At 46.2% G+C, this 26,746-nt stretch overlaps 2 protein-coding genes across 2 annotated transcripts; both read left to right on the forward strand.

Moving 5' to 3' along the window:
* The first annotated feature begins 22,063 nt into the window (after positions 1-22,063).
* LOC130862195 (40S ribosomal protein S8-like) lies at positions 22,064-22,769 on the forward strand. Its single transcript, XM_057751677.1, has one exon. The coding sequence runs from the start codon at positions 22,098-22,100 to the stop codon at positions 22,722-22,724; it is 627 nt and encodes a 208-aa protein (XP_057607660.1). The 5' UTR covers positions 22,064-22,097; the 3' UTR covers positions 22,725-22,769.
* A 2,264-nt stretch (positions 22,770-25,033) lies between these two features.
* Positions 25,034-25,603, forward strand: Tmem217 (transmembrane protein 217). The gene has a single exon (XM_057751964.1). It carries the CDS (start codon positions 25,034-25,036, stop codon positions 25,601-25,603), a length of 570 nt encoding a protein of 189 aa, XP_057607947.1.
* Positions 25,604-26,746: the final 1,143 nt, after the last annotated feature.

The raw sequence follows: 26,746 nt of genomic DNA on the forward strand, positions 1-26,746 counted from the left end.
TGGACGGATGGACCAATGAGGATCTGAGATCCTGCGGGCCGCTGAAGCCCCGCGGCTACGTCAGGGGCTGGGCACACAGGTGGGCCGGGGAGGCGGGGCTTCGATGGGCAGGAAGGCGGGGCTGAAAGTTCCTACTCAGTGGAAGCAGAGAGCCAGGTAAGGGAAGAAAGAAAAAGGAGATGAGACTGCCTTTGACGGGCTGAGGTTCTGGGTGTCATTGGGGAGGAGGAGGCGGTAAGGAGATACCAGAACATTTATATACAGAAACCTTTAACCTACAAGTAAGGCCTCCTGTGATAACTGTAGACCATTTTTGAACGGCTCCCAACTCAATGGTACCCAGGGTTGTTACTCCCCCTTGTTCCCTTATGATCCCAATTTCTTAGAGGATATCTTTGGCTGTAGCCCAGGGTGGGTAACTGTTGCCTGAGCAGCAGTTGGCTCCTCAGAACCTCTCTCTCCTCTGCTAACTGAACTCCGTGCTTCAAGTGATATAATCCCCTCTTCGGGTCTCGTCCTGGTTATGAGGACCCAGATACTGAGAAACCATGCTGAGGAAATAGGACTTCTCCCTTCCAGTTCAGATTTCCAGTACCATGTCCGCTAAGGATGTTGGACGTCTCCATGGCACCGATGAGGAAGATGAAAGATGAACCCTTTCCCAATATCCTTAACTCCCCTTATTAATCGATTATAAATCTTCCTCTTTTAGATTCATTTTTCAATATTATTTTGATGCAAAATGAAACCCAACGTTAGCGTGTTGTCCGTTTTTGACGCCATGCTAATGACTCCTCTTTTGGAGTGTTTCTGTCCTAGGGTGGGCTGGAGGAAAATGGAGGGAGGGTACTTCCTATTCCAAAGAAGTTTTTGTTGGGACAAGGGACTGTGGATCTGTGCAGGTTGCCCACCCCATGCAACCACCCTACAGGTTCTAAATATTGAAAAGTTTTTATTTTTAATTACATTTATTTGTGCGTGTGTACGTGTGTGTGTGTGTGTGTGTGTGTGTGTAGTATGGAGAAAGTCAAGTTGCAGAATTCAGTTCTCTCTTTTCACCACTTAGGTCCAGGGAATCAAATTCAAGTCCTCGGGCTTGGCAGGAAGCCCCTTTAGCCCCCTGAGCCAGCCATCTCCCTGGCCTAACATTTTGGAGAATTCAGACAGGGTTTCTCTGTGTAGCTTTGGAACCTGTCCTGGAACTCACTCTGTAGAACAGGCTGGCCTTGAACTCACAGAGATCCTCCTGCCTCTGCCTCGGGAGAACTGGGAGTGTGCCAGGAGAGCTGGGAGTGTGCCAGGAGAGCTGGGAGTGTGCCACCACCGCTGGCCTTTTCTGTCATCTTACCTGCCAGCACTGCACACTAACCCCTGAGAAAGTGAAGACAATTTCCTCAGGGTGGGGAGATGGAGTGGAGGGATGGGGGAGTAGGGGAAGGGGACTGGACAGTCTTTGCCTCTCCTTCTAATAACCGACAAGAGCGTGACTCCGCCAAAGCTCACCTTGGGAAGCGGATGAGTTAATGAGACTGACTTACAGCATGTGTGAGGGCTTAGCGTTAGGAGCGTGGGCGACCCTAAACAGCCGCACTGGGAAGTCTGCACCGAGCATGAATGCTTGCTTCCCCATAGCCACCGGAGCCCTTTGCCAGCCTGTGTACTCTAGCCCCGCCCCCAAACCTCAAAACCATGTTCAATTAGGCCAAAACTTTGTACAAATGACTGGGAGTATTATCTGGCCCTCCAGGTCAGGGTCCCAGGGCCCTCCCCATCCCTCCCTTCCTTCTAAGAGGGGATGTCAGCTGCCATCCGTGATAATCCTTTGCAAGCACCGGTAGCTTAAATCCTGAAGACGGTGGTTATTTTGACTCTCAGGATAATGTTGTACGAGAGAAGCATATACCGAAGTCTTTTTTTTTTTTTTTTTTTTTTTTGTTTGTTTGTTTTTCGAGACAGGGTTTCTCTGTGGCTTTGGAGCCTGTCCTGGAACTAGCTCTGTAGACCAGGCTGGTCTCGAACTCACAGAGATCTGCCTGCCTCTGCCTCCCGAGTGCTGGGATTAAAGGCATGCACCACCATCGCCCGACTATACCGAAGTCTTGTTACAACTAATGCTATTTTCTTTATTTCTGTGATATTTTTGTCTTTATTTCTTGATATTTTTATGTAGACGGAGAGTGTTCTTTTGTTTCCCAGCCGTTCATATCGGAATAATCACACAGAATCTATATTAATTACAACACTGGCCAATGACTCTAGCGTATTCCTAGCGAGCTCTTACATATTAAATTAACCCATTTCTATTATTTTATATTTTACCATGAGGCTCATGGTTTGTTACCTCTTGCTTCCTTGGCAGCTCCATGGCATCTGCCTCCTTTGGCAGCTATATGGCGTCTCCTTGACTCCACCTACTTTCTCTCTATATCTCTGTTCAGATTTCCCACCTGACTTTACTCTGCTAAGCCACTGGCCAAAACAGCTTTATTCATCAACCAATAAAAGCAACACATATACAGAAGGACATCCCGCATCATTTTTATATGTATTTATTTTTACTTTATATATACGAGTATGTTGCCTTATGAATGTACTGGAACTGGAGTTCTAGATGGTGATGAGCCACCATGTGGGTGCTAGGGATTGAACCTGGGTCTTCTGGAAAAGCAGCCAGTGCTCTTAAGGCTGCACCATCTCTCCAGGGTCCTTTGTCTTTGTGCTGAATGAACTATTGCTGGCCTTGTTGACTTTAGAGGAGCTGACGTCACACTGTGGATAGTACGTGGCTGTAATTCTAGCGCTTGGTGGGGCCGGGGGCTGAGGGAAGAGAAGAGCTGCAAGCTCAAGGCCCACATGGGCTAGGGCTTCACAGCAAGATCTCCTACCTAGAGGAAAAGGGGGAGCTAAAGTCTGGTATGTGTGTGGCATATGTATGTCTGTGCATGTGTGTGAATGAGCATGCATGTGGGTGCACATGTGTGTGGAGGTCAAAGGTTGATGTCTATCACTTCACCTCGTATTTTGAGCCTGAGTCTCTCCCTGAAGCTCACTGATTATCTAGAATGTCTGGCCAGTGAGACATCACCTGTCTCCATCCCCGCTAGTACTAGGGTTACCGACAGCTCATGCTTCCACAGCAGGCACCTTAATGACTGAGCCATCTCTCCAGCCCCTTTGGTAACTTGAAGGATAATTTTCTTGACTTCTAGTTTTCTTTCCTTGGTGCTAGTTCAGAGTGTACTATCTTTTTGTTGTTGTTATTATTATTATTATTATTATTATTGATTTTTGGTTTTGCAAGACAATGTTTCTCTGTGTAGCTTTGGAGTCTGTCCTGGAACTCACTCTGTAGACCAGGCTGACCTCGAAGTCACAGAGATCCACCTGCCTCTGCCTTCCGAATGCTGGGATTGAAGGCGTGTGCCCCCACCGCCTGGCTCAGAGTGCACTGTCTTAAAGCTAGCATCTAAATCATCTTCTCCTGCATAAACCACTTTATGCGTGGCCCTGTGGCAAGACAATGTCCACTTTGCAATTACTTATATGGTTTTAGAAATGTTCTGGAGTGTGGTCCCTGCCTTGGTCGCTTTTCCCGTTGCTGTATAAAATACCCGACAAGGGCAACTTAAAGGAGAGAGGTTTGCTCTTGGCCCACAGCTCCAGGTTACAGTCATCGTGGAGGGGTGAGGCCCAGGAGTAGATGGTTGAGGCACCTGGTCACATGACAGCCACAGAAAGAGATGGACGCTTGTGTTCAGCTCCCATCCTCCTTAGACAATCCTGTATCCTATCACCCATCAGTAGAGTGGCTCTTCCTACCTTAATCAGCCTATCCCAGATAACCCCACAAGAAGGCCCAGAGGCCTGTCTCACCCACCCCCCCCCCAGCACCTATCAGGTCCTATATCTCATCAAGTTGACAATTGAGATCAGCCATCACACTCCCTGTTTTTATCATTATTGTTTTGAGGCAGGGTGTCAGGTATCCTGGGCTGGCTTTGAACTCCTGATCCTACTGCCTCTACCTCCTAAGTGCTGGGATGCGGGGCTACTACTAAGGTGCCTGACTTAGATGCTCCCTGCGGACTTGACATTTTGCTACCTGGAAAGGAAAGGATAATCTGCGTACCTTGAATCGCCTCAAAGAATTCCTTCTTTAAAACCATTCATGAAATGTTAAATAACACTGATTCCCAAGGGGCGTGTTTAACATTGCTCAGCTCTGAAATGCCCTATTATCCCTGCTCTTTGTTCTCTCCACTTAATCCAGTTTTCTATCCAGGATTTCTTCCCAAAGAAAAGCCACAGTCACCTGATGGTAATATTCGAAATAATATGTGATAGGGGAGCCAAGAATATTGAACCTTTTCTCCCCACCTCCACACAGTCACCCTAATCTAGATCAATTGCACCCCTTTAATTTTATTTATTTATTTGGAGATAGAGTTTCCACTATGTAGTTCTGGCCAGCCTGGAACTATACAGCGCAGGCTGGCCTCAGACTCTCAGAGATCTACTTGCCCATGAGTGCTGGGATAAAAATGAGCACCACCACGCCCAGGCAATAATTTCTACTCAAGATTGGAGCCTGAACTTTGTGTATTCCAGGCAAGCACTCTCCCAGGGCCTTCATTGTACCCTATGGCAGACTTTTATTTTTCCTTGCTGCAACTTCGCTCCTTCGAATCCTGTTCTTCCCACAGAAGCCAAGGAGCCTTTTAAAATATAACTCACATCATGTCCCTCTGCTCATTGCCGGGGCTCCCATCACACTTGGCCCAGAGTGCAACTTCTGACCCAGACATGATTGCACCTGGCTGGGAGGGAGGGGGCAAGAGGCAAGCTACACAATGAGTTCAAGGGCAATGTGGGAAACGCGAGGCCCTGTGTGTGTCTCTTTCTGTCTGTCTATGTCTGTGTGTGCATATGTGTGTGTGTCTGTCTGTCTGTGTCTGCATGTGTGTATGTGTGTGTCTGTGTCTATGTGCATCTGTGTGTGTGTGTGTTTGTGTGTTTCTCTCCTCTCACCATGTAGGTCCTGGGAATCTAACACTTGGTGACAAGTGCCTTTACCTGCTGAGTCGTCTTGCCAGCCCCAAATCCACACTTCCTAAGGACTCGGCCTTAGGAATGGCTCCACGCATTCAGCCCTCCTGCCTCATTTGACCCTTCCTTGCTCTCCTCTTCCAAGCACAGCATTGTCTTTTGTTGACTCTTGAACACTCTACCCCAAGACAAGGTCTTTGCTGTGACTGTTTTCTCTCCTTGGAATTCTCTTCCCCACATCCTGCAGTTAACTTACTTCCTTATGGCTTTCAATAGCCCCACGCTCCCTCACCCTAGCGTTCATCTTGGGTGGTGGTTGCACCACTCTGCTTTCTAGCCAGTGCTCTCCCACGTGCTGAGGTATAGACTTGTCTGTGACCCATCGCCACCCCTGGAAATGTGAATGCCATTAAGCAGGGACTTGGTTTTGTAGCCTGCTGTGTGCCCAGCACCTAAGAGCTGTGGGTCACAGTTCAGGGGCTTCCTAAATGCTCACTGAGGGTGAGGATTGGAAGCATATATAGTTGGTGCCTTTGGGTTCATGTTGTTTTGCATATTTTTCAAAAGACTTATTTTCCATGCATGTGTGAGTATACACACACACACACACACACACATATACACATATATGTGCACCGCAGGCATGCCTGGTGCCCCTGGAGAACCAGAGTTCCATACAGGTAGTCACGAGCACTGGTGTGAATGCTAAAACTTAGCCTGGGTTCTCTGCAAGAGCAGCAGGTGCTCTCAACCACCCGGCCGTCTCTCCAGCCCCAGTTTTACACGTTCTCGCTTGGGAACGGTTGTGTCCTTACCCCAAGAAGGCTGTGCCTCCCTTACTGAAGACTGTAGAAGCTTGCACATCCTCTTGGCTGGAAAGGTCTTCATCCCATGAAGGCAGGGTCTTCCTCAAAGTTCTTGCAGCTTCCATAGAATGAAAGTGTACTGCAGATGGCAAGGGATGGAGGTTACCTGCCCAGCCAGGACATCATCAGCCCTGTCTATCATAGGCAGCTGAGCGCGGCTCCAGCAAGGTGGCTCCATAGGTGACAAACAGCACTTACTGCCGAGCCTGATCATCTGAGCTTGGTTCCCAAGACGCATCCAGCTCCCGAGAATTGTCCTCCGACCCCCACTTGTATGCTGTGACATGAGTGCACCACCACCCTCCCCACAAAATAAATAAGTCAGTATTTTATAAATTTAAAGAAGCATGGCTACTGAGGCCAGATCACCCTTACATCTTTATGCATTGACCAACCTGAGGGGTCCTAGAGCCCTCTGATAGATGTCCTACACGGAAGGCACCATATATATTTTAACACATTTATTTATTTGAGCTGGCTGTGGTAATGCATACCTTTAATCTCTGCTCATGAGGCTGAGATAGGCAAATACCTGTGAGTTTCAAACCGTCAGGGCTACATAGTGAGATCTCTTTTTTATTTTATTTTATTTATTTATTTATTTTTTTTTTTTGGTTTTTCGAGACAGGGTTTCTCTGTGGCTTTGGAGCCTGTCCTGGAACTAGCTCTTGTAGACCAAGCTGGTCTCAAACTCACAGAGATCCGCCTGCCTCTGCCTCCCAAGTGCTGGGATTAAAGGCGTGCGCCACCATCGCCCGGCTGAGATCTCATTTTTTTTTTAAAAAACGTATATTTATGTGTGTGTGTGGACACACTAAAACACGAGCTCATGTCACAGTGAAGTGTGACGATCAGAGGACACCTGGGAGAGCTGGCTATCTTCCTCCACCTCGTAGGTCCTGAGTCAAACTCCGTGCCCAATGCAGCAGCCCGTGCCTATCTCTGCTGGTCCATCACCAAAGACTTTTTTTCTTTCTTCTTTCTTTATCTCTTTCTTTTTGTTTTTCTCTTTCTCTTTCTTTTTTCTTTCTTTCTTTCTTCCTTCCTTCCTTCCTTCCTTCCTTCCTTCCTTCCTTCCTTGAAACTATAGCTTACTCTCAGTGTAGCCTACCTGCAGGTAATTTCAGATAGGAGAGCCCACTGAAAGACAGCAATACAGAGAAAAAGCCTTTGGACTTCCAGAGAGATCGGAGGTGAACTTTAACCTCAAGGGAAGATGGTGTGGCAGGAAGAAGACAGTGTGGCTAGAGCTGACAGAGGGGAAGCTTCCTAGTGCATTTCAGGACATTGAACCTGAGCCCTAACCATGCAGAACCCAGGCCTCTATGAGAAAGCCAGAGGTTGGACTGGGATTTGGGGGCAGGAGGGCCCTCTCAAACATCTGTTTCCCCTAGGAAGAGCTAAGAAAGAAGGATTAGCTCCGAGAAGTGAAGTATCAAAGGAAGGTCTTCCGGAGTAGAGAGGGTGAGGGAGCCACTAGAGCTGGGGACAGGAGGGGAGAGAGGATCTGGCATTTTGTTGTCAGAAATTTATTCTAAAAAAGGAAGTTGGGGGGCAGTGGTGTCGCTTGGTGGCTAAATCATTCAATCTCAGCACTCAGGAGGCAGAGGCAGGCAGATCTCTTGAATTCAAGGCCAGCCTGGTCTACAGAGTAAGTTCCAGGATAGTCCAGGCTACACAGAGAAACCCTGTCTTGAAGAAACAAAAAAAAAAGAAAAGAAAAAAGAAAGGGAGTTGGAGAGAGAGAGAGAGAGAGAGAGAGAGAGAGAGAGAGAGAGAGAGACTCTGCACGATGGTCTTTCTTGGTAACTGTTAACAAACTGAGGGAAATAGACAGGCGACAGGCGACAGGCGTGGTGGTACACACCTGTAAACCCAGCTAGAGAGGTGGAAGGAGGAGAATCAGGGGCTTAAGGTCAGCTTTGGCTACACAGGAATTCAAGGCCAGCCTGGGCTACACATGACCCTTCTTTAAAAAAAAAAAAGAGGAGGAAATAAAAACAATATAAGGTTTAAACATGAGAAAGCAAGTACACAATTACAGTATGTAACTGGAGGTTTCTCTCCACCACCAGTTCCAGGATAACCACTCTGACGTTTAATATTAATTACAAACTGTTTGGCCTATTAGCTCAGGCTTATTATTAACTAACTCTTACAACTTAAATTAACCCGTTTCTATTATTCTGTATTTTATCACAAGGCTCATGACTTGTTACCTCACATCTTGCTTCTCTGGCAGTGGCTGGCATCTCCCTGACTCCACCCTTTTCCTTCCTGTAGCCCTGTTTGGATTTCTCGTCTGGCTTTATTCTGCTTGGCTACTGGCCAAATCAGCTTCTTTATTAACCCGTGGTAATAAAACATATTCACAGCACACAGAAGGGCATCTTACATCAATAGTATGTGGTTTGTAACTTGAATCATATTATACAATTAAAGAATATAAACCTAGGGCTGGCAACATGGCTTAGTGGGTAAAGATACTTGTGCCAAGCCAGATGGTGTGAGTTGGAGCCTCAGAACGTGTGTGGTAGAAGAAAAAAGCAACTCCTAAAAGTGGTCCTATACATGCACACAGACACATACATGCACACAAATATTTTTTAAGTTTTGTTTTAATCTTCTTATTTTATGAGTATTCCTGTTTTGCCTGCATGTATGTCTGTGCACCGCTTGCATGCCTGTTGCCTGAGGAGGGCCAGAAGAAAATCCTGGCAATGACTGGATTCCATTCCCAGCCACTACAGGGCTGCTCCGACCTTTTGTAACTCAGGTTCTAGGGGATCCGGCTCCCTCTTCTGTCAGTAGGCAGGGCTGGAAGTCTTTTCTATGAAGGGCCAGAAAAGGGGGCTGGAGAGATGACCTGTTCTGTAGAGAACTTGCCTTGAATGCTTGAGTGCCTGAGTTCAGTCCCCAGAACCCACATAAATGTGCTGGGCTGGCACTCTTGCTCTCCCAGAATTCCAGAGTCAGAGATAAGAGAACCCCTGAGGCTTGCAGACAGGCCTGTCAGTGTGGCCTAACTGATGAATTCCAGGCCAAGAAAAGGAGACCGGCAGTACTTCCCAAGATGACGCTCAAGCCTGTCCTCCAGCCTCCAGTTGCCTGTGCCCACACACGAATGCATTAGTTCTTTCTTTCTTTCTTTTCTTTTTTCTTTTCTTTTCTTTTCTTTTTTTTTTTTGCCACGGGCATCAGGTCCCCTGGAATTGGAATTACAGGCAGTTGTGAGCTGCCATGTGGGTGCTGGGATTGAACCTGGGGCCTCTGGAAGAGCTTAACTGCTGAGCAATCTCTCCAGTCCCACATTAGCTCTTTAAAGGGACGAGTTGGCCTGGTGAGGCTGACTCAGAGGATGAAGGTACTTACTGTCATTTTGACAGCTGGGGTTCATTCCCTGAGATCTACATGGCAGAAGCAGAGAACCCATTCCCTAGGGTTCTAACCTCCCAACACACAGACACACATAAGTAGTCTTTTAAGGGCCCGATTATGGCTGCTTTGGGCCTCCTCTGGCCGGGCTGAACTGCCCCTGCAGCCTGGAAGCTACTTAGCTCATTTGTAGGTAAAATATCAAGGCTGTGCTCCAGTAAAGAAGATTCACCGTAAGTGTTGAAACTGGAACTCTCCGGCATTTTCACACATCACAAAATGTTCTCTGTTTCCCCAACAATTTTTAAATGTAGAAGCCATGTTTAGCTGACAGGCCTTACACAGCAGCTTCTGTGAGAACACAGTCGCGCCCCTCCGATCTTGCTCTCCTCCCCTTCTGCACGGGAATCCTCCATCCTGAATTAGCATCTACACACGTTGCAGACTACTACATATGTGTGTGTGCAGAAACAACACGTTTCTTGTGTTTTGAAACTTTATAAATAGCACCGCGCTGTACATATGCTCCAGCACCTGGCCCCATTCCCTCAACAGCCTGTTAATACACGGAGTTCAAGTTTACTCATCACGACAGCGTATATGGCCATGTGTAAATACGCCTTCGCTTCTGTACCAATGGTTTTTCCTGTGGAAACCCCTTCATGGGCAAGTTTTGTTGTTTTCTTTGGCTTTGTTCTTTCTTTTAAATAAAAAAAAAGGATTCAGTTTTATTTATGCGTACGCATATCTATTTGAGTGTGTGTGTGTGTGTGTGTGTGTGTGTGTGTGTGTGTGCAGGTGCCTGCAGAAGCCAGAGGAGGGCATCAGATGGATTTGCAGGCAATTGTGAGCTGCCTACTGTGGGTGCTAGAAACCAGTTTGGGGTTCTCTGGAAATGCAGCAGCTACTTTCGGTGACTTGAGAGAAACGTAAAGATTAGTTTGGGCCAGCAAGATGGCTCAGCTTGTTGCTAAGCTGGTGGTCAGAGTCAGATCCCCAGGAACCCACATGGCACAAGGAGAGAACTGACTCGTGTAAGTTGCCCCCTAACGCCATATGGCACCTGGACACGCACCACACACAAATAAATAATACCTAATTTTTAAATCTTAGAATATTGACACAGCTCTTAAATTTTTAAATAATAAAAAAGAAGGAATGAATGAATGAAAAGCCAGACACCAGAGGGTCTCCACCTCCCCTCACGCACACACTCTGTCTTCCTCCTTCCTTTCCTCACTAGCGCTTTGTTTGGGTTTTTTAGTGACCTGCCATACAAGCCCCTTTCCTTCGCATAGAGAATTTCCCAGGCTCTGACACTGAGGGAAACAGATCCTATTCCTGCAGCCAGTAAGTAAGCTACTTACTCATTTCTTCCCAGGGCTGGAGACGGAAGCTATGGTCCCCCGCATCTATGCTAGGTTAGCCCTTCCAGACGAGATCCATGCCCAGCTCCAGCCATTCCCTTCCTGTTCCTCCTTAGGAGCTAAGTCTAGCACTGTTAATGAAATGTTCCTGCTCTAGATTTTGAGTCAGGAGGTTACAAGGCAGACAGAACCACAACAAACAAACAAACAACAAGACTCTTCTGGTGAGGGATGGGCAACCCCCAGGATCTGGTGCCAAAGACTCTCAATGTAACTACAGAGTCACACGCTCCTCAGTGGCTTAGCAGTGTCTCTGGTGGCCCAGCTCCATGGTGTGCCATCGGCCAGCACTTGGTCATCTGCAAGCATGACTGGCCTCCGTTCTTCCCTTGGAGGCCTTCCCTTTCTGGCTCCAGAAGCCCCTTTACAATTGCTTTTGTCAGTGGGAATTTAGTGAACATTACACAAACATTACATAAAAAGGCACTTGTGTAATTGGGTTTGCGCTCACCCACGGCCATGAGAGCCTGTCTAGGCTAGCCTGCTACGCGACAAGAGAATGTGGAACTGGGCCAAGCCCCTATAAGCAAGCCCAGCTGAGGCCACGTTGGGTCAGCCAACAGACAGTTGAACCTCAGATGTATGAATGAGCTCAACGAAAATCAACAGAGCTTCCTGGCCAACCAACAATCCACCCCAGACACTCTAGTGAGTCCAGCTCAGCCCAGCCCAGCCAGCCTCAAGCTGAGGTCCACAGCTGTGGGAACTAGACACCATCGTTTTGATAGACTGCTGAGGCTTGCAGTTGACCGTGTGACATGTGCTGGACCCTTTTTTAAAAGATGTTTTATTTTATTTATTGCCTTTTAGCATCTTATCTTTCCCCCTTTTATTGAAAATAGGTTGTTTTCTCATATATAATATATCCTGATTATGGTTTCCCCTCCTTTATGCCTCCCAGTTCCTCCCCACCCACCGCCCATCTGGATCAAATCCCTTTCTGTCTCTCCACAGAAAACAAACAGGCTTCTAAGGGATAATCATAAAGTATAATGTGATAAAACCAAAAACTAAGCTGGGTGGTGGTGGCTCACGCCTTTAATCCCAGCCATTGGGAGGCAGAGGCAGGAGGATCTCTGTGAGTTAAAGGCCAGCCTGGTCTGCAGAGCTAGTTTCAGGACAGCTAGGGCTGTGACACAGAGAAACCCTGTCTCAAAGGAAAAAAAAAAGCGAAAACAAAAACTATTGTAATTAGACCAAAAAACAGAAGGAAAAGAGTCCAAGAGAAGGCAGAAAGCAGACCCCCATGTTTCTTTCCCATGCTCAGGAAGTCCCTAAAACACTAACTGAAAGGCACACTGTACACACAGAGGACCTGGTGCGGACCTGTGCGTGCCGCCTCCGTCTCTGTGAGTTCGCAGGAGTTTTGATCGTGTTGATTTTAGGGCCTTCTTTTCTTAGTGTCCTCCGTCCCCTCTGGCTCTTTCCATCCCCTCTTCCACAAGGCTCCCTGAACCCTGAGGGGAGGGATTGGATGGAGACATCCCATTTAGGGCTCAGTGTTCCCAGATCTCTCATCCTCTGCATAATGTCTGGCTTTGGGGTCTCTATTTGTTCCCGTCTGCTGCAGGAGGAAGCTTCTCTGATGACGGCTGAGCGAGGCACCCATCTATGAGCACAGCAAAATGTCACTACGAGTCATTTTAGTGCTTTTTTTTTCTTTTTACACCAGTATTAGTTGGTTTTACCCTAGGTCCCTGAACTCTCTGGTCTCAGGTTTTGGTCACCCAAAGCAGTGTTGGGCGTGGGTTCCGTGAAGTGGGCCTTAAGTCAAGTCAGATTGGGTGGTTACTCCCACAAGCTTTGGGCCTCCATTGCATTAGCCTATCCCACAGGCAGGACACCATTGCCAATCCAAGGTTTGTGGCTGGATTGGTGTCTTTTTTCTCTTTTGGTAGCATACAGAGTGCCTTCCTACACCAGAGACACTAGAACACAGGGATGAAGAGTCCATGTGGGCACCAGCTTGACCAATGAGCTGTATAGGTGTCTTCACCAATGAGGGCTCGCCATCAGTTTGTGGAGAACAGCCTGTCGTCGTGGCAACAGCCTGGGTTGTTTGGGGGTTACCATGGGACCCCTTTGACCAGCAATTCAATTAGATGTTACCTAATCCTGGGACTGGAGACTTCGTTTGGTGACAAGAGATGGCTGGTTGGGACCCTGTCTTCCACATTGGTTGTCAATTTCAGTTAGATTGCCTTCATGCGTGTCTCTATTTTAGGAAGCTTCTACTGTATTGGGTTTCCATACCAGCCCTCAATTTGTCCTTAACTTTACCTCTCCGTGAATTCTCTCTCTTGTCCCCACTTGGTCCTCCTGTCCTAGCTCCCCATCTGTCCATAACTATCTAATCTACTTCCCTTTCCTAATGAGCTCCACTTGCCTCCCCAACCCCAGGCCTTTACTCTGTATTCACGCTCTGTGTTTCTATGAATTGAAGCTTGGTAATCATGGACTTAGTAGTTAATATCCACATAGGAGTAAATACATATTTCTCTTTGTGGTTCTGGGATACCTCACTCATGATTTTTTTTTCTAGTATCATGCTTTCACCTGTGAACTTCATTTTTTAACAGCTGAGTAATACTCCATTGTGTAAATGTATCACATTTTCTTTATCCATTCTTCTACTGGGGGAGATCTAGGTTGTTTCCAATTTCTGGATTTTATAAATAGAGCAGCAATAAACTTGGTTGAATGAATTATCTCTGTGGTAGGATGAAGGTCTTTGGGCATGTGTCCGAGAGTGGTATAGCTGGATCCTGAGATAGGTCAGTTCCCATCTTTCTGAGAAACCAGCACACTGATTTGCATAGTGGTGGTTTGCATCTCCACCAACAATGAACGAGTGTTCCCCTTACTCCACATCCTCACCAGCCTGAGCTGTCTCTTGTGATCTTAAGCCATTCTGACTCGCATAAGATGAAATCTAAAAGCAGTTTTGATTTACATTCCCTAATGACTAAGGTTGTTGAACAGTTCTTTAAGTGTTTCTCAGCAAACCATTCAAGTTTCCCCTTTTGAGAATTCTCTGTTTAGATCTGTACCCCATATTTTGATTATTTTTTTTTTGATATCTAGGGGTTTTTGTGCTTTATTAGCCCTCTATCAGATGTGTGGTTGGTAAAAATTCTTTTCCCATTCTGTAGGCTTTCATTTTGCCCAAATGATGGTGTCCTTCGCCTTGCAGAGCTTCTCAGTTTCATGATGTCCCACTTATTAATTTTTGTCCTAGTGTCTGCAATAAGGATGTTCTGTTCAGAAAGTCTTTTCTTGTGCTACTGAGTCCAAGGCTAATTCCCTACCTTCTCTTCTATCAGGCTCAGTGTAGCTGGTTTTGTGTTGAGGTCTTTGATCCATTTGGAGTTTTATGCAGAGTGGTAACTGTGGCTCTATTGGGATCACTTTACATGCGCCCATCCACTTTGACCATTCGATGAAGATGCTGTCTATCTTAGGGCTGCTATTGCTGCGACAAAACACCATAACCAAAAAACAAGTTGGGGAGGATGGGGTTTATTTGGCTTACACTTCCACATTGCTGTTCATTGTAACTGGAGGTTTCTCTCCTGCCCCCCAGTTCCCAAATAAACACTCAGAGGCTTATATTAATTATAAATGTTTAGCAGTCATTTTCCTATGGGTCATGCATATCCAGTATAGAGAATATGGTCAGGCAGTCCAGGCAAGAGCAGTTTCTTGCCCAAATGGCTATCCTTGCCACATTGAAAGCAAACTCCATGAGGAGCTTCTTCAATGCCCACCATCCTCTTGAAGTAATTGGTGCTGCCAGGAGCAGATGTGTCTCACTGTCAAGAAAAGTCTAAGTTCTTAAAACATTTTTTTAAATATTATTTATTTATTTATTTATTTATTTATTGGTGTCTTGACTGCATGTATGTCTTGTGAGGGTGTCGGGTCCCTTAGAACTGAAGTTATAGACAGTTGTGAGCTGTCTTATGGGTGCTGGGAATTGAACCCAGGTCCTCTGGAAGAACAGTCAGTGCTCTTATCCACTGAACCATCTGTCTAGGCTCCTTAAAACATTTTTTTTTTTTTTGTTTTTCGAGACAGGGTTTCTCTGTGGTTTTGGAGCCTATCCTGGAACTAGCTCTTGTAGACCAGGCTGGTCTCGAACTCACAGAGATCTGCCTGCCTCTGCCTCCCAAGTGCTGGGATTAAAGGCGTCCGCCCGGCTCCTTAAAACATTTTAAATACCATATTCTTTGAAGCGCTTGAAGATTACCTATCTATTTGAAATATTTCTCTGCATATCTAGAAAATCTACCTAACATGACTATAAGTTTGACTATTAGTATTTCTTAACTATACATTACATTTTAAATGATCTGCATAAACATCATACATTAAACAAGAGTAGAAATATACATATAGCATAAAAATGACCTTAAACTTGTATCAGTATACACAATTCCTTTAAACAAGAATAGAAACATATATACAGGGTAACACAATTAACTTTAAATATTTATCATATACCAAAGTCCATGTCAATGCAAAATGTCTGAGATTAGTAGTTGTCTTTTTATCCTATATTCCCCCTAAATATAACAAACATCCATAACCTACCAAATAGCCAAAGACCATTCATAACCCCCAAAACTTGTGGGATGCGGACATAGTTTTCTCCAAACTACTTCCTCCTGTCTGTGGGAAAAGTGTCTTTAGGGTCCCTGATAAAATCTTGAGATAATGAGTCCTGGGAGGACCAGTGGTAACCTTTGTTGATAGATATCACCTGTCAAATTTCAGGAGATCTCCCTTGATCAAACCTGGTCTATCTTAACCTGGAACAAATCTATAGCCTCTTGTTCTCTTGTTTCCTGTGGAAACAAAAGCAAAATTGCTTCTTAAAAGCAGCGCAGCTTTTAAGTTCCATTTTACAAATATATTTCTGACCTATGTTTTAAAACATAAAGTTCATAGCAGACAGAGGGGCATCCCCCATAAGTTCATCACTGAAGGAAGTCAGGACAGGAGCTCAAACAGACAGGATCCTGGAGGGAGGAGCTGATGCAGAGGCCATGGAGGATGCTGCTTACTGACTTGTTCATCATGGTTGGTTCAGCCTGCTTTCTTATAGAACCCAGGACCACCAGCCCAGGGATGGCCCCACCCACAATGGGCTGGACCCTCTCCCATTGATCACTAATTGAGAAAATGCCTTAGAGCTGGATCTCATGAAGGCATTTCCTCAACTGAGGCTCCTTCCTCTGATGACGCTAGCTTGTGTCAAGTTGACATAAAATCAACCAGCACACTGCCATGTTTCCTGTGTGATTCTGGATTCTTTATGAAGAATTGGGTGTCCATAAGGGTATGGATTTATCTCTTGGTCTTCAATTTGGTTCTATTGGCAACATGTCTGTTTTTGTGACAATACCATGTGGTTTTATCACTATAGGTCTGTAGTACAACTTTAAATCGAGGAGGGTGATACCTCCTGCCGTTCTTTTATTATTCAGTATTGTTTTAGCTATCCTGGGTTGTGTGTGTTTCTTTATGAAACTGAAAACTGTCCTTTCAAGATCTGTGAAGAATTGTGTTGGAATTTGACAGGGCTTGCATTGAGTCTATAGATTGCTTTCGGTAGGAAGGCTATTTTTCCTATATTAATCCTACCAATCCATGAGTGTGGGAAATCTTTCCAAAGCCACACATCCTATTCCCTGTCAAGTATTGCCACTCCCTAATGATCAAGAATTCAAATATATGAGCTGAAGTGGGCCATTCCTCTTCAAACCCTACAGAAATCAATGAGGAATGTTTATTGATTCCTGTTATTCTGTTGTGGTAGCATGTATGTGTGTGTATATGTGCCTCTGTGTGTACATATGTGTGTGCGTGTGCATGCACATGTGTACATGTGTGTGCATATGTGCACGCGCACCTGTGTGTATGTATGCATGTGTACCTTGTGTGTGCACACGTGCATGCACAGATGTGTGCATATGTGTGCATGCATGTGTGTACCCTCATGCACTTCCTCTCTTTTGATTTACTGGTCTGGGGCCATTTATTCCCTGTGTCTTCATGACTGTAGTTAACCTCTTTAGGTTGGAACTTTCCTTCTAGTTCCTTCTATAGAACTTGATTTGTAGATAGATATTGCTTAAATCTGGTTTTATCATGGAATGTCTTATGTTCTCCATCTATTGTGGTTGAAAGTTTCACTGGGTAAAGTAGTCTGGGCTGGCATCTGTGATCTCTTAGAGTCTGCAGCACATTTATCTGGCTTTTAGAGTCTCTGTTTTAAAGTCTCCATTAAAAAGTTGGGCATAGAGCCTGGTGTGGTGGCTCACGCCTTTAATCCCATCACTCAGGAGGCAGAGGCAGGCGGATCTCTGTGAGTTTGAGGGCAAGGTTGGTGTAATTCTATAGGTCCGCCTTTTTATATGTTATTGGATTTTTTCCCTTGCAACTCTTCTTTGTTCTGTGCACTGAGTGTTTTGATTATTATGTGCTGAGGGAACTTTCTTTTCTGATCTGGTCCAGTCTATTTATGATCTGTGCTTTGACCTGGGTTTCTTCTCCTCCTCTATTCCTATTATTCTTAGATTTGTTCCTTTCAAGGGGACTGGAGAGATGGCTCAGCGGTTAAGAGCACTGGCTGTTCTTCCAAAGGTCCTAAGTTCAATTCCCAGCAACCATGTGGTGGCTCACAACCATCTGTAATGAGATTTGGCGCCCTCTTCTGGCGTGCGGACATACATGGAGGCAGAATGTTGTATACATAATAAATAAATCTTTAAAAAAAAAAAAAAAAGATTTGTTCCTTTCATAGTGTCCCAGATTTCCTGGATGTTTTGTGCCTGGATTTTTTTTTTTTAGATTTAACATTTTTTTTGACTGAGGTATCTATTTTATTTTTAATTTTTTTAAATATTTATTATATATACAATATTCTGTCTGTGTGTATGTCTGCAGGCCAGAAGAGGACACCAGACCTCATTATAGATGGTTGTGAGCCACCATGTGGTTGCCGGGAATTGAACTCAGGATCTTTGGAAGAGCAGGCAATGCTCTTAACCTCTGAGCCATCTCTCCAGCCCCTATTTTATTTTTAATTATGTAAAAATGCACATATGCAGGTGTACAAGTACTCTCAGAGTCCAGAAGGGGCGTCGGATCTCCTAGAGCTAGAGTTACAAATGGTTGTGGACTGCCTTCATGAGTTCTGAGAACTGAACTGAGGTCCTTGGCAACAGCTGTATGTAAGCCCTCTTAACCTCAGAGCCATCTCTCCGTTACCAGACACGGCAGACTTTAGAATGCACATAGGCAGAGTGCTAGAGGCAGATTTATCCTTTCGGTTAGGAGTGTGGCTTCGAAATAACATGATTTGAACGTGGGAGGAAACACCATTTAATCCTTTCCTGTGGGAATTTTTTTTTAAAAAATATTTATTATGTATACAATATTCTGTCTGCATGTATGCCTGCTGGCCAGAAGAGGGCACCAGACCCCATTACAGATGGTTGTGAGCCACCATGTGGTTGCTGGGAATTGAACTCAGGACCTTTGGAAGAGCAGGCAATGCTCTTAACCTCTGAGCCATCTCTCCAGCCCCTCCTGTGGGAATTTAAAACGGACTAGGGCTCTGCTCTGCGGCACCCTCAGGGGTCTCCATCCCTTCTCCGATACCTTCTCTGTCAGGTAGAAACAGTGGTCTTCAATGGCTCACTTGATCCTGGCGGCTCCCCAGCACGTGCTCATTTGCTCCATCTGGTGGAGGAGGAGGAACTGGCCGGTTACCTTGGTTTCTCCCCCTTTGTCCTTTCTTACAAACTGATAGCCTACAGCCAGGCGCAGTGGCTCCTGCCTGCCACTCCGGCAGGAGGTGGAAACAGAGGGATCAAGAGTTCAAAGTCATAATTGGATTCATGGTAAACCCAGGCTACCCAAGGTATCAAGCACCAAGTAAGATGGCTGAAGGTCGGAGTTCGATTCCTGGGATCCCCATAGAGGTGGCCTATTCCCCAGGCTGTCCCTCTTACGTCCTCCAATGCACCTTGGCATGCTCACACCGACACACGTAGCACACACATGCACACAAAATGAACAGAATAGCATTGTTCAAACTTTGGTAGCATAGCCAGCAGTTGTGTGGGAGACTTGGAAATGTAAACCCAGTTCTGGCCAACTGTGTAGATATGTAAAGCCCATGTCTGTGGAAGGGGCAGTCGCCACAGTAGTGAAGGGCCTGCCTTCCATCACAGACCTCCACGTTTAAGGAAAATGAGTCATAAAGGGAACAAAATCCGTACTCTTTGTCAAGAGGGCTCCTTGCTGGTGGAACAACGCAGCTGGGCTCCTAGTGCTGGCTCAAGTATTTATCTATGGCAGGTATGGCAATTCCACAGCTCGGGCTGCTGGAGTTGTGGGAGTGTGTAACTTCCCGTGGAAAAAGTGAACAGGAAGGAGAGCTTCCGGAGCACTCCTGATTGGAATGCCAACGAGGGGCAAGTTGACAGCCAGGGACCACAGAAAGGGGGCTAACCTGGAACCCTGACACCGCTGGAGATCTGGAAAACCTGGAGGGACCGAGCCAAGGAGAGAAAAGATATTTGAGAAAGAAAAGCTTACACAGGAGGGGAGGAATGTGGAGCCACCCCTGGGGTGATGAATGGGGGCTGACCTTGAGAACCCTGTGTACAGCATTTATTGTCAGTGTCTGCCCATTCTCTGTGGGGAGTGCTTCTCCTGCTTGTCAGCTGGTTAGCTGCCAAAACACCACAGGGAAATTCTCTTTGTGTGCTGGAGAGGAACACCATTCTTAAAGGCTTAAAGGACTTTTGTTTTGGAAAATCTGGACTCTTGAAGGGAAAGATTTAGATCTGTGGGTTTGCGGGAGTGTTGCCTGGAAGAGCCAAGGGAGAGAGAAGTTGTCTGGCTTCCCTGCAGTAATTGGGGTATCTCTGCTGCTGGGAGAATGGAGACGTGGCATGTGTGTCCTCCCCCCACATGCTGACTTGGATGCTGGCTGCGTGACTGGGAAGTAAGCTCAGCCTTCAGTGGGTCTCTAAGAAGTGGGACCGCTGTGCTAGACAGATGGCTTCATGTCAGAGTACTTGCTGCTCATAACTGGCTGTAACTCCACTTCCTCCAGCCCCAACTGATACCCTCTGCTGGCTTCCATGAGCACTGCATGCACATGGTACACATTCATGCATGCAGGAAAAAACTCATACACAGAAAATGAAAGAAAAAAGGCACGGTTGCTTCTCTGCTGGCACCATTAGTTACTCTCGTGGAAAGCCTGCACAGTGGCACGAGGAGACTTGGGCAGCCCTTATTCCAGAAATTGGGTCTTAATCCAGAGCTGAGGTCTCTGACCAATATCCAGCCAAGAACTACCAGTCGCCAGGTGAGCTAGACGTCTCTCTTCCAAGGACAGCCTTCAACTGGCAGGCCTTTATTTGACCTCAGGAGGGTTCCTGAGGCATAGCAGCTAAGAAACTTTGGCTTCCTGCCTCAGAATCCCAAGCTATCTAAGAGTGGGACCATCCCAGATGTCCGTCAGCTGATGGATGGGTAAAGAAGATGTGGTACATACAGACCGTGGAACTCATTCTGCTGTGACGTAATATGAGATCATGACATCTGTAGGGAAATGGATGAAACTGGAGTTTATTATATGAACTGAAATAAACCAGGCTCAAAGAGACAAATCTGGCATGTTTTCTCTCGTACATGAGCCTAGATTTTAATTCTGTCTGTGTGTGTGAGAGAGACAGAGACAGAGAAACAGAGAGAAGCAGATCATGAAACTAGAAAGTAGACACTGAGGGTCCAAGGCAGCTTATAAAAGAAAGTATTTAATTTGGGGACTTACGGTGTCAGAGGGTGAATCCATGACCACCAAGGCAGGAAGCAGGGCAGCAGGCAGGCATGGAGCAGTAACTGAGAGCTTACATCTTATCCTCAGCAGCAGTCAGAGAGAGAGAGAGAAAGACAAGGCCTGGCTTTGAAACTCCAAAGCCCACCCCCATAGCGCACACCTTGTCCAACAAGGCCATACCTCCTGATCCTTCCCAAACAGTTCCACCAGCTGAGGACCAAGCATCCAGATACACGATCCTGGGGCATTCCCATTCAAACCACTACACCTTTATAAACGTGACGACCTGAGCTCACCCAAAACCCACATTTTAAAAAAAGGTCAGACATGCTTGTAATCTAAGCACAGAGAGGGCAGATCCCTGGATCCCTGCAGCTCACTGGCTGGCTGGCCTAGCCTACTTAGTGAGTTCCAGTGAGAGAGCCTAGCTTTAAAAATAAGATTTCAAACCAGTCAATGTGGTGCACACATTTAATGTTCTACAGAGTGAGTTCTAGGCAGCAAAAGCTACATAGAGAAACCCTATCTTGAGAGAGAGAGAGAGAGAGAGAGAGAGAGAGAGAGAGAGAGAATTTTTAAAAATAGCTTACAAATGTTTGCCTTCCTAGTGTATAACATTTAAGGTAATTCCTTAGAGCATGATAGCTATAGGTCAGTTAATATAGATACAGCATTTAAAGGGGGAAATAGCCAAACATGTCTCAAGGTGGACCAGCAAGATGGTTCAGCAAGCACAGAGCTTACCATGCAAGTCTTGGGCCTGAATTTGATCCCCAGAACTCACTTAAAGGGAGAGAGAAAACCCATTCTCAAAGTCATTCTCTGATCTCCATGTGCATGCTCTCTCGCTCTCTCTTTTTCTCTCTCTCTCTCTCCTCTCTCTCTCTCTCACACACACACACACACAGAGGAGAGAGAGAGAGAGAGAGAGAGATACACTTGAGCATAAAGAGATGATAGGTAGGTAGGTAGATATATGAATGGATAGATAGATAGATAGATAGATAGATAGATAGATAGATAGATAGATAGATACTTTTTAAAATTCAGTCTTAGGTCAGACATAATGTCACATGCTTTTAATCCCAGCACTTGGAGGCAGGAGAATTTCTGTGAATTCAAGGCCAGCCTGATCTATATAGTGATTTCCAGGACATCAGAGCTTTATAGTGCGACCCTGTCTCAAAAATAAATAAATAAAATGCAGTCTTAGACCAACCTTGATAGCACACACCTTAACCCCAGCATTCAGGAAGCAGAGGCAAGAGCTCTGTGAGCTCCAAGTCAGCACAGTCTTCATAGGAATCTGATGCCCTTCTCTGGACTCCATGGGCACTACACACACACGCACACACACAGACACACACATACACACACACATACACACATATACACACACACATACACACACATACACACACATACACACTCACTTTAAAATAAGTCTTAAAAAAGAGAGAAAATAGAGAAACCGGACCGTGAAGCTTTGCGCTTCCTCTTTCCTGCCAGCGCCGAGTGATGGGCATCTCTCGGGACAACTGGCACAAGCGCCGCAAGACCGGGGGTAAGAGAAAGCCCTACCACAAGAAGCGGAAGTATGAGCTGGGACGGCCTGCGGCTAACACTAAGATTGGCCCTCGTCGCATCCACACGGTCCGTGTGCGAGGAGGCAATAAGAAGTACCGTGCCCTAAGATTGGATGTGGGGAACTTTTCCTGGGGTTCTGAGTGCTGTACTCGCAAAACAAGGATCATTGATGTCTTCTACAATGCATCCAATAACGAGCTGGTCCGCACCAAGACTCTGGTCAAGAACTGCATTGTGCTCATTGAAAGCACCCCGTACCGACAGCAGTACGAGTCCCACTATGCACTGCCCCTGGGCCGCAAGAAAGGGGCCAAGCTGACTCCTGAGGAGGAAGAAATATTAAACAAAAAACGATCAAAGAAAATTCAGAAGAAATACGATGAAAGGAAAAAGAACGCCAAGATCAGCAGTCTTCTGGAGGAGCAGTTCCAGCAGGGCAAGCTTCTGGCCTGTATTGCCTCAAGACCAGGCCAGTGTGGCAGAGTAGATGGCTATGTGCTAGAAGGCAAGGAGCTGGAGTTCTATCTGAGGAAGATCAAAGCCCGGAAAGGCAAATAAACCATCCGTCATAGCTCATGTAATAAAGGTGTTTATTATTCCGTAAAAAAAAAAAAAGAGAGAGAGAGAAAATAAAACGTAAGTATTGTACCGCCCACATCCTCTTCCATTATCAGGAAGAAAGCTTGGCAGAGTGCCCAGCCGTCTCCACGTGTGTCTCATCTCCTAGGACTGTGCCCAGGGTGGCCTTACTTCAAGACAATGTTTGGGAAGACAAATATTGTGCCTGGATCTGGGCTTCTTGCCATCTCGAACACAACCAGACTCTCTTAGCGAAGGAGGAACTGGGCAGGGAAAGGGACACTAGCTAGCGTCTCTGTGTGAAGCTCAACAAGCAGTAGTTAACGCACAGAGCAAGCAGGAGCTGCCCCTTGGCATGAAGACGGAAGAACACCGAGCAGCTTGGTGCTCCCCGGGCATAAAACCCTTCCAAGTCTTCCAAATGTATTTGCTCATTTAATCCTCAAGGCAGTCTCACAAGGTTATCTACAAATGGGTCTTTTAGAATCTTCTCATATCTGTATTCATTCTGTGTGCATGCGTGCTATGGCAGTCTCATGGAAACCGTCAGAGGACAATTTCCCAGACTCGGTTCTCTCTTTCCACCCTGTGGGTCCTGGGGATCAGACGACAATTCAGTCAAGGTTCATTTGACAACTATTTAACATCCTCCTTGTGGGACTCTGTGGCAGTTTATTCCTGCCTTTACATTTTTATTAATTATTATTATGGTGTACAGTGGGAGCCACCTGTGCTGTGGCATGTGTGTGGAGGTCAGAGGACAACTTTGTGGGGCCATTTCCCTTCTCACGCCTTTATGTAGTCCGGGATCAAATTCAGGTCGTCGGGCTTGGGAGCAAGCGCCTCATCTCACCCCATTCTTTCCATTTTTAATTAATTTATTTAATTTATGTAAATTGGTGTCTTGCCTATACATATGTCTGTCTGAAGATGTCGGAGCCCCTGGAAGTGGAGTTACAGGCAGTTGTGAGCTGCCATGTGGGTAGTGGGAATTAACCCAGGTCCTCTAAAACAGCTTACCCACTGAGCCATTTCTCCAGCCCTGAACCATTCCTTATTGAAGTGACTCCTACATGTTTTTTTCCTATTTTTTGAGACAGGTTTCCCTGTAGCTCAAACTGTTCTTTAAGTCACTATACCAACAAGGATGATCTTGAACTCCTGATCCTCCTGCCTCCATCTCCTGAGTGCTGAGTTTACAGCTGTGTGTGCACCATGGTTCTATACAGTGCTGGGGATGGAACCCTAGATTTCATGTGTGCAAGGCGAACACTGTGTTGTCTGAGCCAGGCCCCTGGCTCTGCTGCTATACTCTTACTGATTTCTGTTGTCTAGTTACCAACAGTTCACACTGTCATGCCGTGTTTTCTAATAGTACTCTACGTGGCTCTAGTAGTTTTATTGGCTCTGTGAGCTCTTCTCTTTGCTACAAAACTTGAGTGTGTGTGTGTGTACACACACACACGTGTGCTCTGTCAGTTATTAATATCAGGCACTCAGGGAGAAACAGATTAACAAAGACTTTGACGTAGCAGGCCTTGGTACACACAGAGCCCTTAGGATCAGCAAGGAGGACGTTAGGGAAAGGCAGGGCATATCAGTTTACTGTCAACATTTCCTTGCTCTGATGGCTTTTTTTTCTCTGGACAACTTGGCAAACATGGGTTTGGACCATGAGCAGCTGACAGAGCCTCCCCCACAGGAGAATGGAGGATTCCTCCCCCTGCCTATGGCCCAGCATGAGGAGCTAGCTTCTGAAGAGCAGAATTGCTAGGATGGTCACTGTGGGACTTCTGAAGTTCGGCTAAGATGTGATAAAACATCCCGCTTGGTTGGCTTGCTCTTCTAGAGCATTCCGAGGAGCCAGTTTTCGGGCTGCAGAGAGGCATCCTCCTCTGTGGCTTTGAAAGGAGGTTTTCTCACTGAACTAAAAACTCTGTTTTGCTTAGGCAGGCCAGCCAGTGAACAGCAGGATCTATTGCCGGTCTCCATCCTCCTCCCCTTCCCTCCCACAAACCCAAGGGCCTGAATTACAGAAACAGGTCATCACAGGGGTTTTACAATGGACTACACTGAACTTAGGTCTTCTGTAAGCCCTTTATCCAGGAGCCATCGGCATTCCTTCCCACCCCCATCTTTTGTCAGCCAAAGCCGCTATTTCCCACTTCCTTTCCTCTCTCTGTTTCCAAGGTGGGGGACAGAGACAGGTGGAGAGCCTGGTACCTCATGCACGCGCGGACAGGCACTGAGCTCCCATGGGGTCGCTTGTCTCCACAGGAGGTACTGGCATGAGGCAGCAGAACTGGTATGGGCTGTCAGCGAAGATGGGCACAGTGCTGTCAGGGGCCTTTTCCATTATGGCCACCCACATGCACCTCATCTTCGAAAAGGAGCACCTTGGCAACGACAACTGCACGAGCAGCCTCCAGAGTCAGGGCATCAATGCTGTGAGACACTTCTTCGTCTGCTGGAGCTTCAAGATCATCCTCTTCCTGTCCCTCATCACCATGGCCGTCAGCTGCTTCCTTCTGTACTCCGTGTATGCCCAGATATACGGGGGTCTCATGAGCTACACCATCTGGATCTTCACCTATGAGTCCATCAACCTGGTGGTCCAAATCCTCACCAATGAGTTCTACATGACGCTGGTCAGAGCCATGCGCTGGTTTGGTTGGGTGTCCCGGGCGTCCCTACACAGCTTCTGTCTGTACTTTGTCGTTACCCATGCCCAAATCATCTACCAGAGCAAAAAACAGGGCAACATACTCTCTTACCATAGGCGCATCTCTTTGGGAACTGGAGACAACCCACGGCGGAAATCCAAGATTCTAACTTTTATCAACCACTACAATGAGTAAAGGTGGCCATTTTTCAACCCTAGAGGCTCTCAGGGTAGCCCCAGTCTCCCCAGATTACCTTTTGGGGGAAAGGAGAGTTTCTTTTGCTATGCTATATTTTCCTTAGCCTCAGCCCCTAGCTAGTGATGTCTCCTGTTATAGTTCAAATAAGTAAAAACAAACAAACAAATAAATAAATAAATAAAAAGAGAGAAACCATTCTTTAGTTTCTGTCTTGAGTTTCACCCCCAACACACATAGTTTGTCAAAAAGTGGTCACCGGGGTTGGAGCAATGGCTCTGCAGTGAAAAGCACTGATTGCTCTTCCAGAGGACCTGGGTTTGGTTCCAGAATCCACACAGCAGCTCACAAACATCTGTAACTGCAGTGCTAAGGGATCCAATGCCCTCTTCTGGCCAGCACAGGCAATTACACACACCGTGCACACATGTACATGCAGGCACTCACCCACTTAGTCACTGTTCTATTGCTGTGAAGACACCATGGCCATGACAACTCTTACAAAAGAAAGCATTTATTTTGGGAGGTGGAGCTTGCTTGCACTTTTAGAGGCTTAATCCATTATCATCATGTCAGGAAACATGGCGGCTCCCATGCAATGGGGTTACAGTTGACAACTTTACATCCTAATCCAAAGGCAGCAAGTGGGCAGAGAGAAAACCTGGGCCTGCCATGGGCTTTTGAAACCTCAGTGCACACCTCTAGTGACACACTTCCTCCAGCAAAGTCATAATACCTGATCCTTTCTGACAATTCCACTCCCTGGTAACCAAGTATTTGAGTATATGAGCCTATCAGAGCCATTCTTATTTAAACCATCACACCCATATAAAAAGAAAATAAATCTCTTTTGAAAAAAAGTATCTAGTCGGGCATTGATGACACAGGCCTTTAATCCCAACACTTGGGAGGCAGAGGCAGGGAGATCTCTCTGAGTTCCAGGACAGCCAGGGCTACACAGAAAAAGCCTGTCTCAGGGGAGGGGGTAGCTCTCAAAGGCACCTGCCTAATCAAAAGGAATCTGTTAAACTTGTTGCTATTTCTGTTGCTATGCTATTTGCTATGAATGATGAGAAAAAGCACTTGCCACCAAGCCTGAGGACCTGAAGTCAGTCCTACATGGGGCACAGAGAGCTGACTCCA

Source organism: Chionomys nivalis, chromosome 19 (assembly GCF_950005125.1).
Source record: "Chionomys nivalis chromosome 19, mChiNiv1.1, whole genome shotgun sequence".
Lineage (NCBI taxonomy): Eukaryota > Metazoa > Chordata > Mammalia > Rodentia > Cricetidae > Chionomys > Chionomys nivalis.